Genomic DNA, 18,712 nt, shown 5'->3' with positions numbered 1-18,712 from the left:
AGGGGTAAGTTTGCTCTTCCATATCTGTGCCTACTTGTAAATACCTGCACAATTAATTGCTTCGTGAATATGTGCTTCATAATTATGACCTTACTTGGGAGTAAATAAATAATTATCTTTCAAATCTGCTTCGTTAGTGTCCTTTCTTTCATTGATCCGACGTAATGTGTACATAATCGATAGATGGGAACTTTTGTCGCACGAACAGCTGATTAGCCAATGCTGTTTGACACTCCAGGCATCTGTGGTCATCTCAGGATGGTGTTTAATATGACCACACTGGCTTGGCAAGCGATTATATTGATCAGTTATAACAAACATACCAGTTCCGGTTCTTGAGCGACGGTTGCGGTTCCTCTTCAGGGTATTTGTCGACTTTTTCAATGATAAGTTTTCCCATAGTTTTCCCCATTTTCCCATAGTTTCCCATGATGTTGAAGGTATTGTCACATTTTTACTGTTATTTTGTTATCTCTGTGTTTGTTGTATGTTTCAAGTTTGGTGTGGTGTGAAAAGTAGTGCTAATTAAGTGAGTATTCATCATCTTTTCACATCGGGTATGCTTGAGGCCTTCCCTTGATCCCATCTATGTGCACAATCTTTTTGTTGCATTTTTCCCTCATCACCTTCAGTTTTTTCCTCCCTCGTATCCCTCCATCACTCCATCAATTAATTCCTCCCAACTATAACCTCTGTTTCATGTCTTAAAATACAAAATAAATAAATAAGTAAAATTATCTTTTCCCTTCTCACTTTTCTCTCCTATAACCACTTCACTTCCTCGACACAGACACTTCCTCTTCCTTCTTCTTTGCCTTCCACATTTCCAATCCCACTTTGATCTTGAAGGTATTCTCCATTCACCTTTACAATTATTTTCTTCAAACCCTTCCTTCACTCTGCCCCCCCTCTTCCCTAATCTTAAAAAAACTAGTCTTAAAATGTTTTGACTTCCTCTCTCTGCCGTGCTCTTCTTCAAAAACCTGAGTTATTTTCAACCTTTCTTTCATCCGGTGTCAAAGAAGTACATCTCTTGCAATGATTACTTCCTTCATTTTCTTAATTCTTCTGAACTCCATCCATCTTCCAATGTATGTAAATGAATCTTTGACCTACAAGCATTAAAAATCCCATTTTGCAAAACATGTTCGTCTTCCATTCGTTTTTTTTTCTTCCAATTTCAGTGCAAATTCATCCCACGTCCTCAAATCTACCTTCTCCTAACACCTCCCCTGTTTTACCTCCTCCTTACTCCTCCCATATTGCTCCCCCCATCCTATCTTCTCTCTTTGCTCCTCTCCTTTGCCCTTTGCTTTAATAAGAGTTCCCCCTCTGGTATCCCAAACTGTGTGGTTTTCAAACATCCGTGGGCTCCGTTCCAAACAAACAAGTATCTCACTTTCTCATTCAGTATACTCCTCAATTTCTCAAACATGCTCTCTCTTTCCTCTCATCACATCCCCTACTTCCCCTTGTCCCCTCTCTTAATACTCCCCACTGTGACTCCTCCATTCACTACCTAACCCTTTGTCCTCCTCCCCATCCAACCCTCTCCCCTCGCTCTTCTGTAATCTCCTACACATGTCAACAACTCTCCCTCCCTCCACCTCTCCTCCCTCGTCCTACCCTCCACCTCCCACTCCCATTCCCTGCACCCAAATCCTCCTTCCATTCCACTTTATTAAGAGTGGACCTCGAACATCCGAGGCCTTCACTCAAAGATGACTGATCTCTCCATACAGGTTGCCACTGACAAACCAGACATAACCTGCTTAACATAAACTTTCCTGCTTTAAGACATGTCTGACTCCTTCGTTTTTCTCCCTGGTTACTCCCTTATTCAGGATGATAGACTTGAGCCTCATCCTAGCAGCAAAGTTGCTATCTTTATCAAAAACCATGGCACTTCAGCAAGGGATTTCTGCGACTCATTGGGACTGACACAATGTCAACTTTCCTGACCAGGTTCTCAGCCAAAGGTACTGCATCTCTTCTGGATCTGATTTTGACCAATTTCCCAGAAAATGTCTGCTGTTGTTCCACTGTTCCAATCATTTTATCTGACCAGATGCTATTTACAGTGGTCATCTCTCTGGCCATCATTCGAGAACCACCTCAGCGCCTTTGAGACTGGCATTTCTCTCAGGCCGACTGCCAGGGACTTCAAAGCAGCCAAACAGCTTTCAAACAAATTTGCTCTCACTCATGCACAGATTTATCCCATCTCATCTTCATTTGTACTCCCCTTCTTCCCACCCAGAGTACACTGAAGTTTGTGGCGAGCAGTTTTCCTAAAACAACTTGCCTTCGCCTCATGGAAGGCAAATCCAACTGAAGGCTATGTTATTTCCTTCCAGAAAGCTTGGAACAATCGTGTGTCTACCCTCAGGAGAGCCAGGAAACAACATGTTTTTCAATCTCAAGATGGAACTCTCAAACCTGTCTCCATACTCCAAATCCTTGAGGCGTCTGGTTAACTCCACCACCTAAGGTGAAGGAGGTCGTATTTTCACCCCTTTATGTCTGTTTGTCTGTTTGTATGTGTACAGGATGTCTCAAAAAATTGTAGACCGATATGGATGAAATTTTGTGGTCAGGTTCGATGTGTGTCAAGGACAAACTTGTTAGATTTTGGTGAAGATCCGGATCCGGATCCGACTACTAGACTAGTGAAGGGATCTCCATGGGAGTGCATGAATGGAAACTGTGTATTTATGTTTATTTACACACCTCTTTTGAAGATAATTAACAGCCTTATTTAATTATCCTTTATCAAGGCTTCATCCTTGGTCAACCCCTTAGTCAGCCCTCTCTCCCTCGCTGGGGTCTTAATTCACCATTTTGTTTTGACCTGCTCAACAATGCCTTGACTTGGAACAGGCTGCAATGGTTTCTTTATGATAAAGCGCTCAAAATTTTTTTTCATTATCCACTCATATCATCGAATGCCTGATCTTCACACCTACAAATCGCTGCATACATCACTTTTGTAAGTACTATAGTTTTCATATTAGGAGCTTGGAGCAATTTTATGCATGAAACTGTATGATGCGATTGTTCACGATCTACTCTCATTGATCAAAATATCATTTAGGTTTTGAGCATCGGATCACGTGGATTAAGTCACTCTCAAAATCTGGATTGAAGTCTGAAAATGTTAAGAAATTGGCGATGTTTTTGATTTTGCGGGTTTGTCCCATTACCAATCAGCTTGTTATCACTTGCCAAGCCAGTTTTTCCTCATTAACCGTTTTGTTGCAGTGTCTTGCTTGAGTGCTTAAGCCACTTGGCGAATGCTCTACAAGCTGATTGGATGATCATTTGCAAGCCATGGCGATACATATCAAAAGTACCCGCACTGTTACTCTGTACTGTTACTCTTCACTACATTCAAAAATGCATTGATCAACGCATAAAGTTCAGGCCCCAACAGCCTGTGTTGGACTCCATGGTGTTGTGCAGTGCCAAGCCCGCCATTCCCTATCAAGTGATGATTTTTTTTCCAAGACTATTTTTGGTCTGTGCTGATAGACATGTTTAAAAATAGTCTTTTAACAAGCTGGAAATTAATAAAGGTATTGATATGTCCAGCAGTCTGTAAACACGGACCACTGAACGGATGGACCAAAACTGGCTTTACTCCCTTGGATTGTGTTTGAATAATGGTGGATTCACGCATGCAAGAATCGCAAGAAGCACACGAGGCTCTTAACTCTTTTAATGGGATTGAATCCTGAAAAAATAACCAAATAGAACCAGGCATTGGCGATCAAGATGGAGGGTAAAACAGTGCGATTTGGGGGGGGGGGGTGGGGAAGGGATACAAAGTTGATAAACAAACAATTATACACAAGAGTAACAAAGTCAAAAGGTGCCACATGCTGGACTCAAACACAGACGAGGATGGGAATGAGAACCAGGTGGGCCTTAGCTCTGCGCTCTGCTAGTGGAGACATCAAAGCAGGTCCATGGGGCATGAGTGATGAACAGGCGATGAGGCAGTTGACGAAATATGCGAAGCAGGCGACGAAATGGGGAGCTTGCGACAAGCACATGGGTAGGATGATGAACAGTCGCATGAGCAGGCAAGCAGGACAACGAATATAGACCAGGACAAAGGCAGGAACAGGGCGGAGGCAGGCAGGACCGTTGCTCTGCACTCCGTTTTGTTAATCTCCCACTCAGGCAAATTTCCAACCATCTCTCCCAAGAGTGTACTCAACACGCCTCCTCCTCTTGAGGTGATCTAAAAGGCTCCTCCCTCCGGGGGCCATGAAACACTGCCCAATTGAAGGTGACCAAACTCTGCTCACCAGGAGGCGATCACAACTCCTCCCCCTCTACCCTTCCTTTCACGACGCCCCCTTTCAAAGTCGCACCTCGGCCCCTCACCCAAGGATTGCAGGAGGATGCACAAACGATATCTTAAACCCCAAAAAACCCTAAACCCAAAATAATTATTACAATGCACTCTGCTCCGTATGATGTATATTTAGACATGACAATCCTTAAGCTATGTTTCCCTATGCAATATATTGACATTGGCTAACTTGCTGAACACGGACAATTCTAATCTATACATTTCTATCTGTTCTAAGGTAATATATATATCCCCCTACAATTGTAGCAGTATGATCAGAACTGTAGGAAGCAAAGTAAAGCTGACACTTTGGTGTTAGCCCTTTGTCAGAGATAGAGTTCTGATGCCAGAGATGCCATATATGTCATTTGTCAGAGATAGAGTTCTGAAACAAAAGGTTTGGTCTTGATCCGATTCAGGGATAACTCCAGAAAAGTCAAAAACAAGGAATATCATCCCAATCTGAGTAAACAACCAGATATTCCAGAAACAGTGCGAGTTGAGCAAATACATATATCAAATTTCACGAAAAACCAGAAAACAAACATGCACGACTCGCACGCACACACATTCAATTCCGTCACTTGCCGAATCAGTAATTGCAGCCCCTGATTTTCAAGCACCAAAAACATGGAAATGTTTTTTCCACTGAATCCTTGTGAAAAAATATCACATGACAGTGCCACAGACACACATGATGTCAGCACACCATGATTGACACCAAAAAGCATCGAATTCAGAGTGCATCTCAAACACCAAAGACTCCTTCTCATTCCTCTGTATCAAATCTGCTGATGAACCCAACAAGTCTCTCCAGTGAGACCTGTCTCCCAACTTTCCACCCACTGTGAATCACATTCCCAGGCTCAGCAGGCCAAATCAACAACACCATTGGTTGAGAGATCGCAGGACAGCACAGGTAGTAGTGCATCTACCTCTAAGTATCTGGTCATACATGTATTCCCTTGTATTGTTGTGAATCTGGAAGCCATGAGCAAACAACATACAGGTCCTATAGAATAGTTATCAGTAAGTATGCGTCTTTAGTTAGGGTCCCCGTCCCTCGTTTAATGGGTGAATAAATGTACTTGTGCTGTGAGTTACTTTGATAGTCAGGGTTTTCTTTCACTTTCACACCGCTCATAACTTCGACAACACAAGCATCACCTTCACCTCATTCTGGCCAATGTCATGGCCTAGGTGTGTGTCAGCACGTATGTGGGCTGAGCCCTCACAAAATAATATTCCTCTGCCTTTTTGGTGGGCGGAGGCCACGCAGACTAATATTCCTCTGCCTGTTTGGTGGGCGGAATTCAAGGAGGAGCCTCGTGGCAGCCCTCGACCAATCAGCGTGCTTCTGGTGGGGTGACCACCACTCAGCCAATCTCATCCCGTGACGTCACCACGCCCCCGGGCCAATCAATGGACTTGCTGCTCGTTTTGGCCAATGGCAGGGCGACGAGCAGTTCTGCACGCCAAAACCTTCCAGTAAGGGAGAGCGGGCAGGGCAGAAGTGTCCCCCCCCCCGGAGGCAGGGTGAATAAGGGTGCAGCGCGATTTGGACCGACAGAAGAGAGCGTGAGAGACACATCCCCCACCAGAACCGCAAAGGTTGCGCGCCGCGTAGCTGCCGACAACACCGAGAGCTCGAGGTTGAGAGATCCTCCTGCCAACATTGCTGCAAAGGGGTGTGCGCTGTCTCTCTGCAGATACCGAGGAGAGGGTTTGGTTGTTGGCACGAGCACTGAGCAGAGCTCGGGAGGCCACTCGCGGCTTGCTGGTGCCCGGTTCGAATCAGCTCGAAGACCACACGAGGTGGACAGGTCCGAGACAGGCTCTGGTCTTCAGCTCGCATTTCCCTCCAAGCTGGAGGCCTCAATGAAGGCTGTGGCCACCCTTTCTTTTGGGCGTGTGTGTGTCTGTGGTGCCAGTCTTGTAAGTAATAAATTGTTTCAGTGCCTTGCTGTATATATGTGCCTCTTATTATTGGGATAACTCTGCTTCTTATGTGCCCCATTCCCCGCCCCCATTATAAATGAACCCATGTGTTCAGTTGAATGTATCCATTCGTTTTGTGTTTCTTTCATTGGTTTAATATGGTGCGTGTTGGAGAATTAGCCAGGCTGTTACAGCTGTAAAGGGACATTTGGACTGACGGAAGCTCGGTTACCATCCGCTCCGGTCGCACACGGTTTGAGTATTATATGCTCGTGGCTCGTTCCGTACAAACATCATCGAGGGTGAATTTCCCCGGTTGTTTGGACAACGTAGGTATTTCGGTAAATTGAAATTGGCAATCGACCCTACCCCACGTGGTCGACCTATTGGCGAACTTTGGTCCAATAAGGGCCCCGTCGGTTCCGGAGTTTTCCGGGGTGATGACCTATAAATTCTGGGTGATCGGTGGAGCTGACTCTACTGCTCCATCTCGCGGACGTGCTCATCGCCGATACCCAGCCCCTGCAACAGTATCACCTAATCTGAAAAAAAGGCCATTTCAGTGCATTACCCCCAGAGGATAATGAATCCTGCAGCACACCGTCCTGATCGAGGTCTGCAGTATGCTGTCTCACCTGCATATAATTAAGTTTTGGATGTGATAAAAAAATCCCATGGTATCTCTCAAAGATATCAATTGTGTGCAAAGATATCAATTGTGTGCAAAGATATCAATTGTGTGCAAAGATATCAATTGTGTGCAAGTCCACTGACTAAATTCGATGCCTAAAGATGAATATGCAATGCAAGTTGTTAATAAAATGGATGTGGATGTCCCTAGATCATGTTGAATGTAAGAATTGCGTTTGTGAGTTGAAGAAAATTAATTTGAGAGATTATGTTAATCGAGTGTGGATCCAGCAATGCCAACGTGATCTGCCAAATAACCTTATCTTGTTTCCTTGTGTAAACTTTTTTGAGCTAATGTGTCAAACTTGTCATTCATAACATCAACGTATGAACAAATTCCTAAATATTCAACCTAAACAGAAATACAAATTAACTTATATTTAATTAAAGTTTTGTGTGCGTGCAACTTCAGGTCCCACGTTCTGTGTGTAATGAGCCCTGTCAACCTGGTTCTCGCAAAGTATCTTATCAAGGACAACCATTCTGCTGTTATGACTGCATTCGGTGCATGGAAGGAGAATACTCTAACAATACAGGTGAAAATTATTACTTTTCAACTGAAATGCAAAATCAGAAGTGCATTCATGTTGTTAATAATTATAATAATATAAACAATCAAGGTCGTGAAAATTCTTATTATTATTATGACGACATTTTGTCTTAATTTTTTTTATTATCAATGATGCAATGTTTCCATAATAGTCCAGTGACAGAGTTGACAATAACAGTGTGTAAATGCAATCACTCTCAAGATTCTCAAGAATGTCACCGCTGCCAGAAATATTTTTGGTCCACTGAGCTCCGTGATGGTTGTGTGCCAATGCCGGAGGAATTCTTGGATTTCTCTGACCCACTAGCCGTGGCTTTGTTGATGACTGCGTTGTTGGGGATCATGGCAGCCATGGTGGTTGTTTTGCTTGCATTTCTAAACCATGAGTCGTATGTGGTGAAGACGACAAACGGTTTTCTGGCGGGAGCTCTGATTATTGGTGTAATATCCTCGTTTGCCAGCAGTGCGTCTTTCCCGGGACGGCCCACAAATGTTTCATGTCATATTCGTGAGCCAATGACGTGTTTTTTTCTTTCAGTTTCACTTACATCTGTACTTGCCATGTCTGCATCCCTAATCATCTCCTCAAAAGGTAAGATCATCAACATGCAGTGATATTAAATTAAAGAAACATGTTTATCACACAAAATAAACAAATACTTTTCGACTTTTAAATTCCTATTGTTTCAGCTGTTATTGGAAGAATATGTGATTATGTTTTGATTTATGATGTGATTATTTTTTGAATACCCAGTCGTTGCTGAGGCTTTGGATAAAAACATAAGCAGTGATTCGACATTAACAGACAAAAAATATTAAATATTAAACAAAAAAACCCATTCTGCTCCTGTTCAAGCACAATGAAACTTTGTCTCTATTTAAATCAACTAGGTAGATCTGTTAAGTTAACTAGGTAATATAACTGCAGTGGTGATCAATGTGGCCATATCATAATTATGCACATTTATGTGGAGAGGAACAAAAAAAAAAAATTGAGGAAAGAAAATGAAGGAAGGATTGCAGCGAAGAGAGTGAGGAAGAGCAGTTTTAAATTTTGTGCTTAATTTAGCGATCATATAATTCAATAGTTCTGTTGACCTGGGATTTGTTGGAAGATAACATGAAGACACTGAAGGCTTGTTTTGAATGTATAAATTGGAACGTATTTTTGATGTCAGGATCATTGGATGAGGCTGCAGAGGTGGTTTCTGTTTATTTTAAATTTTGTGAAACCATGCTTACTGGCAAATTTGAATGTATCCAAATAATAAACCCTGCGTTAAAAATGGATCTTTGGATTATTTTGCAGGAAAAAAAAATTGCTTTTCGAAAAGATTATTTGTTGGAAATGAAAATTTTACAAAAGGGAGTTAAAAAGAGATTGGATGCTTGCAGTAAGAAGAAATATGCAGATAAGATTGAACAGAAATTTAGATCAGGAAATGTTTAGGAAATATGAATAATATGACAGGTTAAAAGAAGAAGAAAAAATCTGAGCATCAAGTTCTGATAATGTGCGAAAGACCCTGTCACACCTTGACGATTTAGCCAGCATATGCCTGACGTATGAAAAAATTGGCTAAAACGCTGGCACAAGTCGAATACGTTATGGGTAAGTTTGTATATGTTAAGAGCACGCTGGCATATGCCGAAGTACGCTGGCATACGTCGTAGTATGCCGAGCTGTTAATAAAATTTTCCATGCTTGAAATTTTTCGACGTATGCCAGCGTATGACTCACACGTTCCGCATAACACTGGCCATAAGTTGTAGGCACGTTACACGATCGTTGACACACTTCGACACATGTTACTTGAAAGTTACTCATAAGTCGAAACACGTCAAGGTAATGTTTAGCATACCCGAAATTTACTTCTAACCTATGAGTAACGTGTTGTAGGCATGTTATGCGATCGTTGACACACTTCGACACAGGTTACTTGTAAGGTACTCATAAGTCGAAACACGTCAAGGTAATGGTTAGAGTCAGTGTTCCAGACTCCCTGGTTGTTTTTTTTTTCTTCGGTAGGACGGTGATGTTGACACTTCGATTTCTAGTGCGGTTATAATATAATATAATTAAAAGGCTGCCGCTCAACGATTTAAATCATAACTGCACTAGAAATCGAAGTGTCAACATCACCGTCATAGCGAAGAACAAAAAAAAACAAAAAAAAAACGGAGTCTGGAACACTGACGCTTAACCATCACCTTAAAGTGTTTCGACGAAAGAGTACCTTTCAAGTAACGTGTCTCGACGTGTGTCAACGATCCCGTAACTTACCTACAACTTCTGGCCAGCGTATGCGGAACGTGTGTCATACGCCAAGTACATCGATAAATTTTCAACGTGCTGAAAATTTCTCGAAGTACTCGGCGTATGTCGATGTAAGCCAGCGTACTACGACCTATGCCAGCATACTACAACCTATGCCAGCGTGCTCTTAACGTATACAAAACTTACCCATAACGTGTTCGACGTGTGCCAGCTTGGTTCGGCAAATTTTTCATACGTCGGCATATGCTGGCTAAAACGTCAAGGTGTGACAGCAGCTTCAAACTTCGATGTCTAGTGCGGTTATGATTTGAATCGTCGAGTCGCAGCCTATTAATAGCCCACCCAACATAATCGTCGGCGATATGCTGCCGCGCTATGGATAAGTTACACTATTGTTGGGCATAGGTTGTGAACGCCGACAACACGCTCAGCATTCGTTGGTATAAGTTATCTATATGTGATCGAAACGTTCTGTGTACGTTACTAATTCGTTATGCATACATCCAACACGATATTATACGCCCAAAACTTTCCAAACATCAATAGTTCAGCGTACGCCAGCGTTTTACATACATTTTGATACCTTGCCATACGCTGGCTAAAACGTCAAGGTGTGACAGCCCCTTTACTCTTGCTAATTATTTCAAAAAATTCTTTGTTCGATTTGACCAATATGATGTTATATAACTTTTGGATATCTTCGCATCAAGCCACAGGAGAAAGTGTGAGGAAAAAGGGGGAATTGAGCTTCGTCATTCTGTAGTTGAAAGATCGTGAATGAATGTTAAATCTGGTTCGGCTGCAAGGCTGGATGGCCTGAATGGATGTATTGTTGAGGAATGTTATAGGGAATTATCTGTAGCTCTTCATTCACAGTTTCAGTGGTCATATTTTATGGTATAATGCACTATCTCAAGACAACGGGAGGAACTTAGATAATATACTGAGGACAGCTCGTAAGGTGATTGGTCAGGATTTAAAATATTTAGAAGTTTTATGTGGTGATGCTATTGAAAGAAAATCTCGGATTATTTTGACGATGTGAATCAACTCTCCTTTACATTAATTTTTTTATTTTTTTTAAATAGATGTGCCTCAACCCAAAAAAATGTTTGAAGGCATTAAATGGCTGAAATCATGGGCTGTATTTACCACATGTTTGGTCCCACAAGTTGCACTCCCTTCAGCATGGGCACTTGTGGGCCAACCTCAGGTAAATCTCAACACTGAGGCTCGCCCTAGTACCATCATAGTTGAGTGTGGTGGAGATTCTCCTGCCTGGTCTGCCTGTAACCTCACCTTCCTGGGAGTGATGGCTGCTGGATGTCTTGGATTGGCAGCAAAGTCTCAAAAGTCCGCTTCGGCCAATAAGGAAGCAAAGTTTATCTCCTTCAGCATGATGACTTTCTTCCTCGTTGGTCTGGCCTTTATACCTGCATACAACAGCACGGAAGGAAAGTTCAAAGTTGCAACTGAAATATTTGCAATCATTGCAATTTCTTATTGCCTTCTGGGTTGTATATTTCTTCCTAAGTGCTATAGTTTGCTTATTAAGAATAAAAACATCACATAGACATCTCGGCAAGCTGTATCAATTCATTTTCATTACTTATTGCTCAGAGAATGACATGAAAGTTTCAGTTCTGCCGTAAATATAGACTTGTTACGAAGGCCGAATGCAAAATACTTACTTCTGGAAACTGATATTTCTTGAAAATTACTTAAATACAAAGCCACATCATTGATGTGACAAATTATTGCTTTTTCAGAAAGGGGGGATGATGGATTAGGAGCATAAACACTCTTGATACCACTAAACAGCAAAACAAGTTGTTTTTTTCTTTCCAATTTTTATTTCCTGAAATGTTCACAAGCCCTTGTTTTGCAAGGATAATATTCTCATGTGCTCAAAAGAGCTGGTGCTTTGGATGGAAAACTTTCCCATGTACCTCGAGAGACTAATGTCCCTGAAGGTCTTGATGGAAATCAATGACATATCAGAAATTAGTGGAAACTATATCACTTTGCATATGGCACCACTTGTGCTGGATAGTTCCACAACAGGCCAACGCAGAACAGTAGTAGCAGTCCCATGTACCCCATTGCTTTCAATGTTAAATAAAGAAAAAAAAATTGTACAACATGGATATTTTTGCATATCCATTTGCCAAAATCGATATGATGAGGGCTGTTTGAATGTGTGTTGCCATTTTTCTCAGACTTGGATGATGGATCTTTGTCAAACTTTCAGAGGTACATCAGTGAGTACAAAGGAGTGTTTTAGACAAAAAAGCACACATAAGTGTTTTTTTGGATTACAAAAAAAGGAAATAAAACAAAATATGAAAAAAAATTGAAAATAAATAAATACATAAATAAATAAATAAAATCACTCTTCAGTGCCTCAGCCTTTGAAGCTACATGAAAGGTAATATTAAATGATCCCCAACCCCATTCATTCGTGAATAGCTTGCTGTCAAACCTTACCTCAGATTCTGCAACCGGTTCTGACGGCATCAGCCCACGTGTCCTAAAAACCTGCTCCTCTGCTCTTGCTCACTCTCTCTCTCTGTTCTATTCACCCTCTCATTTGCTCAAGGTCATCTGCCATCTGCTTGGAAATCAGGAAATCATTGTGTAGACCCCTTCAGATCCCGTTTTTTTATGCCATCATGGGTGATGAAGGTTGTGGTAAAATTTCATTGAAATCATGTGTAGTTTCTGAGAAGAAGTTGCAAGTAATTGTGGACGGATGACAGACAAAGTGCCATCCCATTAGCTCCCCAGAACTACATTAGAGGTGAGCTAAAAACCAACCCTGGGAACATTATAACAAACCAACCACATTTGAAAGCAGTCCGGGGCTCAGCGATGATCCTGAAGAGAACCCATGGCACAAAACTTTGAGAACATAAAACTTCACAGCTTGGTCCATGAATCGTGACCCATTACTGAAATGAAGGTGGATATGTTGAGCCCACCATGGGAGGACTCCATTCCACATTCTGAAACCTGCATATGGAGATACTAATCAACGACACACACACACACACACACACACACACACACACACACACACACACACACACACACACACACACACAAACACACACACACAATATCAGCAATTTTTGTGAATCAGCAGGTTGGAGTCAGTGTGTTTACTCACTCCAGTACGTACTGTGTCAACCCAAAAACAATGTTGCATTTATATGGACGTTTCAAGGATATGATCACAAACATTATTCTTGATAAACAGCTGCGTGTGACGGGTAGAAAAATGAATTGGCTCGGTAATTTCGAAAACATGTTAAAATACGTATGGAAAACGGCTCAGAGATCGGGCATGATCAAATATATTTTGCTTTGAAACTCATAAAGTGAACCATATAACCTTTTCAAAGCAAATCCGACAACCAAATGCTTTAGAAACAGGTGCGAGGACAAAGGAAAACCTGATGGAACCTTCGTAAGGTACGGGACGAAACTTTGTCACCATGGCACCAGTAACAAGCATGGCATGTCTGCACACCCACAGAGTCCATACAGATCCAAATGTACCCATATGTACCACGTCCATGTGTGCTGCATACCTTCTTCTATCTTTTAGTAACTGTCACCTCTACATCACGATCGGGATACAAACTGCACTGTCCAGCTCGGGAAATGGCTTCAGCACTCAAGCACTCTAACGGAATGCCTGGTTTGGCAAGCGATTACCAATTGCCATCGATACATCTATGCACCCGGAAACGCCCATGCAATTTGCGAATTGGACAAATCAACACTTTTTTGGGAGTCGGAACTGCTGATACTTTCAAATGTGGAGCTTACATTTTGCAATTCTGGTAAGTTTAAAAGATTATCTCTGTTATTCACATGATAAAATGAAATAAAGCCACGAATGCTGGCGTCTCTTGGCGTTCATAAGCATTGCAATATACCCAGCTATTCATAGCTATGATGAACAGGCATAATATGAGAGGAAAGTGAAAAAAAAAACTTTACATGAAGAAATCATTGCGACCTGTTCCAAGTCAAGGCATGGTTGAGCAGGCTGAAAAAGATAGTGGCTTCAGACCCCAGCGAGGTTTCCCAGGAAATGCCTTAAGACTCCAGACAGCGAGGTGGCCGAGGATCGCATGATGAAGGATATAATTAAATAAGGCCGTTAATTATCTTCAAAAGGGGTGTATAAAAATTAACCCAAACAGACAATTTTCACTCCTGCAATTCCTTGGAGTTTTCTTTGTGTTCATGCAAAGTTTTTTGCTGCTACGTTTTATAGTTTTGGAGTTGCGGAGGAGACACATACACACACACACACACACACACACACACACACACACACACACACACACACACACACACACACACACACACACACACACACACACACACACACACACACACACACACACACACTGCCTTGTATTAATATAGATTATGGCTACCAGACTATGCATACGATCAGGATTACCACCATGAATAATGTATAACACGAGTGAAGTACCCATTCTATGCACGGGAGGGGCTAGTCAGCCGGTTCCTGAAGGATTTTGGCTACAAATTGGCGAAATTTGGCAAAACTACAAATGCTGAATCTGCAAATGTCACAGGTGGAACCCTCACACGATTCCCTCATTTTGCTTTAAATTCAATCTCTATATTTTCATTCAAACAGCATCATTCCAATCACAATATTATTAATACTATACCATTAATATAACAAAATACAACATGACAAACACTGGTGAGGTTCAATAAAGTATTTCAACGATGTTTCGTGAATCTGCAAATGCCGAATTCACGAATGTCATGGATGGAAACACTGACATTATTTCCTGATTCTCCTTTAAACTATAGTTCTATATTTTCATTCCAAACAGCATCATTCCAATCAAAAATTAATACTATACCAATTAGTTAACAACATACAATGTTACAAATACTCATGAGGTAAATAAAGAGAAATGACGATCTGACATTACATTGTGTTCGGGAGCAGCTTTGTACAGATCAAAACTCAAAATCATAATTGTATTGAGGTTTTGATGAAACCTCCCACCCACCTTAGGACACCGGCTGGGAACCTAAAACTTTCCGCCAAAGCAGCTGATCGTTGCTGGCGCTCCTCGTGGCTGGCAGGTCTCATCTCTGGCTTACCTTGTCTCTGGACTCATTTCATCAATGGCTCTCATCATCTCTTTCAAAAGTTGACTGCATTGAGTCCTGCATCGACACATCATAGACAAAGGAAAGTCCCTGGCTGCAAAACTTAATGTTTGTATGAGTGTGATCTGTTGTGCCGAGAGAGGGTAAGGTTTTGCTATTTATTTATCCTCATAAGTTTTTGTGTCTCCATTCTCCTCTTTTTGTCTTTTGATTTGCTTGGTTTGTTCCGAACTGCTTTTCTCGAGCACCTTTTCCTCCCATATTCAATACAAAATAAACCCTTTGAAGGGTAAGAAAACTTGTTTGAGCCATCTGCTTCCCATCAGTGTGCTGTCAATTTCAGCTCATTTGGGCGATGGTAAAGAATAATAACTGAATGCAGTGCAGACGAAAGGTCTCCTCACTGAGGCAAAGTGTGTTAACGGAGCCTCAGACGTAACGATATGTTTGATATTCTGTGGTGTGGGATGAAAGTGGTGATATAAGGGTTGTGAGGACTGTTGTGATAAACCTAATGAGGATGAAAATGAAGAAATAATAACTTACATCAATACTCTCTTCAAAAATAATACCAGGGAGGAGAGTTAGATGAGAAAGGCATGATGAAGAAAAAGATTATATAGTTGATTATGTTGGTGTTATCAACTTTGATAAAACATTCTTAAGATTAAGCCAAATAATAAAAAAATACCAGTTGATCATCTGGATTCCTTTTAAAAAGTAAGGAGGAGGCCCTTTTTATTATTATTATTTTTATTACTTTTTCAAAATAGCCGCCGGATTTTAGTAACCGGCAAATCATGGACCCGACATGACAGATTTTTTATTTTACTGACCAACACCCCCCCCCCAACCCCCAACCAAAAAAAAAAAAAGTGACATGAGTCATGTAACAAATATGTCAGTTTTCCATCCCCAAACAAATATGATGTGGGTCACATACTTCATACCTCACATACACGCTCACTCGGCCAATTAAAAATACAATCCACAGTTCTAAACAAATATATAATAAATCTATGGCAAAATACAAAAAAAACTACACACTTCGAGCATATGAAAAATTTTGCCTCGGTCATCTTTCTTTGTAGATCTACAATTTCGATTATAATACCAAGCTTGCACACTACAAACTCGGCTCGCCGTCACACGATCCCTATGAAATTGCTGTGGCACTTAGCGGACATCCTGACAATGTTTGGGAAGTCTTGGCGTTCCATAATACCACTTACATTTTGCACAATGCGTATTTTTGTCATTCCCCATGTACGGTCTGTCGTCTGCTACCAGCTATGTTGTACTGCTATCCCGTGCATGTGCATGGGTATCGCAAGTAAACATTTAATACACAGATTTGCATATGTGGGATGTGGACTCACCAGCGATCCCTGGTCCAACTTGGTAGATGCTCATTAGAAGTTATAAAAATTCAGCATCTACATGGGGAAAATGATCAATTCAAAGAATGGCGAAATAGTCATACACGAAGATATGAAATTTTAAGTGGTACAAACCGTTTCAATATACCTATGTCCTTCCTTCCTTCTATCTCTCTTTGAAAATGAAGAAGAACCTTTATAACCCACCGTGTTTTGTTTGCTTCTCGTTTGTTGATATTTACTTTATCTTGTGTTGTTTCGTTTTTTGTGTTATTATTTAGTTTGGGGTTCATTGTTTAGCCTGTTGGGGAAGTAACCATCAGTCCCCCATGGGGCTACTTTTTAAGTGGTGCAGCAGTTCCACTGCGTAGCTTCCTTCGGTCACAGGTGCAATTTTTTTTGTTTTTTTTTCTCTCGTGATATTTGACAAAATAACAAATACTTTTTTTTTCAATGGAGGCAGATTCAAAAAAAGGAAGCGGTGGGCAGACTATCATCTGGTATTTATTTTTTATTTTATTTGTCCTTATAGTAAATTATATTTAGTTTCTGTTGATTGGATCAGCTCCGAAGATCCAGTCTTGATTGATTGCAAAAAGTGCTTCCACCAAATGCTGTCCAAAGGGGCTGAATAATTTTGCAACCAGTGAATTTTGATTTGAAAATGTTTTTTGCAGGTATTTCTGACATGTAACCTCTTTCACCTTTTACAGTGTTTAGTTTGGCCTCCAGTTATGAATAAAAATGTTCATTTGGAAAAATTGTTTCTGCATAATTTGTGATTCATCTAAATGTGGCATTATTGGAAAAAAAGGGGGAGGGGTGAATATTTTTCCCGGATACTGTATATACTCGTATAATGAGCAAGTAACTGACCCAAATTAACTTTGAGAAATCATCTTTTTAAATATTACCTTTTGAGAAAGAATTAACACATTAACTTTTGAGAATACCTCTTAAACCCCTTTTTCTTCAAACAGAGGGTAAAGCCCGAAACCTCATCACCTTTTCATCTTTCACATCAATTAAATGAAACATTTTTTTCTACTTTTAATTATCTCGTGCTCCTCGTGCAGACCACTCATTCTGTGCTCGAATTATCAACGAAATAACTTTGAGAAATGGTTGCAACAATTGAGAAACAGGAGTTTCAACATGACACAGAATAAGACGACGAAGTTAAAAACTGTGATTTGAGTACTTTTGACTGAGTTTAGTAGTTTGTATGATTGTTACGTATTACTAATACAGCTGCTCTGCTGAAACTCATAATTTTGTTCATGGTAAGGCATTGCCATTTAAAAGTGGAGTCTGAAGAATTTGGTTAATCATCTTCATGTATGTCTTATTGCAAACAAATAAATATATGTTTGGAAAATTTTCATTGTCATTCAACAGCAGCAACGTGTTTGAGCTATATGCTCGATTTTGTTGGTGTTATCAACTTTGGTGAAACATCCCATCTATTCCCAACAATATTTCTGGTCAGCAAACCACATCTCTCAGTTGCTATAGTTTATGGTATTAGAGAGGTAATGTTTTCCTAAGTAATATTTTTTAAAGTGATTTTTCACCATTGAGACATCGGGCCAGAATTGCGGAGGGGAAAAAAACCTGTCATTTTGAACACTGAAGAGTGAAGTTAAGTAAGTTGAAACGTTAAATTGAAGTTACAACAATAAAAGTCAGAACAGAAAAATACAATCAATAAACGAGAATGAAGGATAAATTAAAAAAAGCAAACATGTTGCACTTTTTCATATTATGTAACCAACCTTTAATATACAAAAGGGGGAGATTATTCATCTTGTCAAATAATGAAAGATTGCCTTACATTAGAACATAACCAATGTAATGAGCTCAAGAGATAAATCTCCACAAAGTGCAAATAATTAATTTTGATATTTACAACTCCCAAATGTACAAAACATATCCTTATATTCAGTGAATTCACTCAAGCAAAGAATAAACCATGGAAACCTACAATTAAAAACTTAATAATTATCTCTTTTACACTTTCACCTGCTTAAAAGAGACAGGAGGTGGTGCTTGGCAGTAAACTGCTTCAAGGTGATCATCAGTAATTTAATTCAGTTTCATTCACGACTACCAGGAATATGGAGCATATTTTTATCACAAAACTTTTGTTATGGACATTTTTACTTCATCCTGTTAGAAGCAATCGCTGTAAGTTTCCTTCTGAGCAACAACGCAGTGGAATAACAGCACTGGGAGATATCATGGCTGGGGGCATATTCCCCATACATTTTGGAGAAGAAAACAAAAAAGAAATTTTGAACATGCCTCCTCAATATCATGGCTGTCTTCAGTAAGACACTTCT

General features: G+C 40.5%; 1 protein-coding gene across 1 annotated transcript in view; it reads left to right on the top strand.

Annotated features, from left to right (window-relative positions):
• Positions 1–11,566, top strand: part of LOC147034934 (extracellular calcium-sensing receptor-like) — a 117,552-nt gene extending 105,986 nt beyond the window's left edge. Inside the window, exons 10-13 of the mRNA XM_085859560.1 lie at positions 7,401–7,524; positions 7,741–7,977; positions 8,077–8,130; positions 10,905–11,566. Coding sequence (XP_085715686.1) covers positions 7,401–7,524; positions 7,741–7,977; positions 8,077–8,130; positions 10,905–11,389 — 900 coding nt within the window. The 3' untranslated portion in view covers positions 11,390–11,566. The remainder of the gene's footprint in view (positions 1–7,400; positions 7,525–7,740; positions 7,978–8,076; positions 8,131–10,904) is intronic.
• The last annotated feature ends 7,146 nt before the right edge of the window (positions 11,567–18,712 follow it).

The sequence above is a fragment of the Eptatretus burgeri genome, chromosome 1 (assembly GCF_056783735.1).
Source record: "Eptatretus burgeri isolate ZD-2024b chromosome 1, Ebu_testis_v1, whole genome shotgun sequence".
Taxonomy (NCBI): domain Eukaryota; kingdom Metazoa; phylum Chordata; class Myxini; order Myxiniformes; family Myxinidae; genus Eptatretus; species Eptatretus burgeri.
Note: the sequence above shows the minus strand (reverse complement) of the source record. Positions and strands in the feature narration are given on the sequence as shown.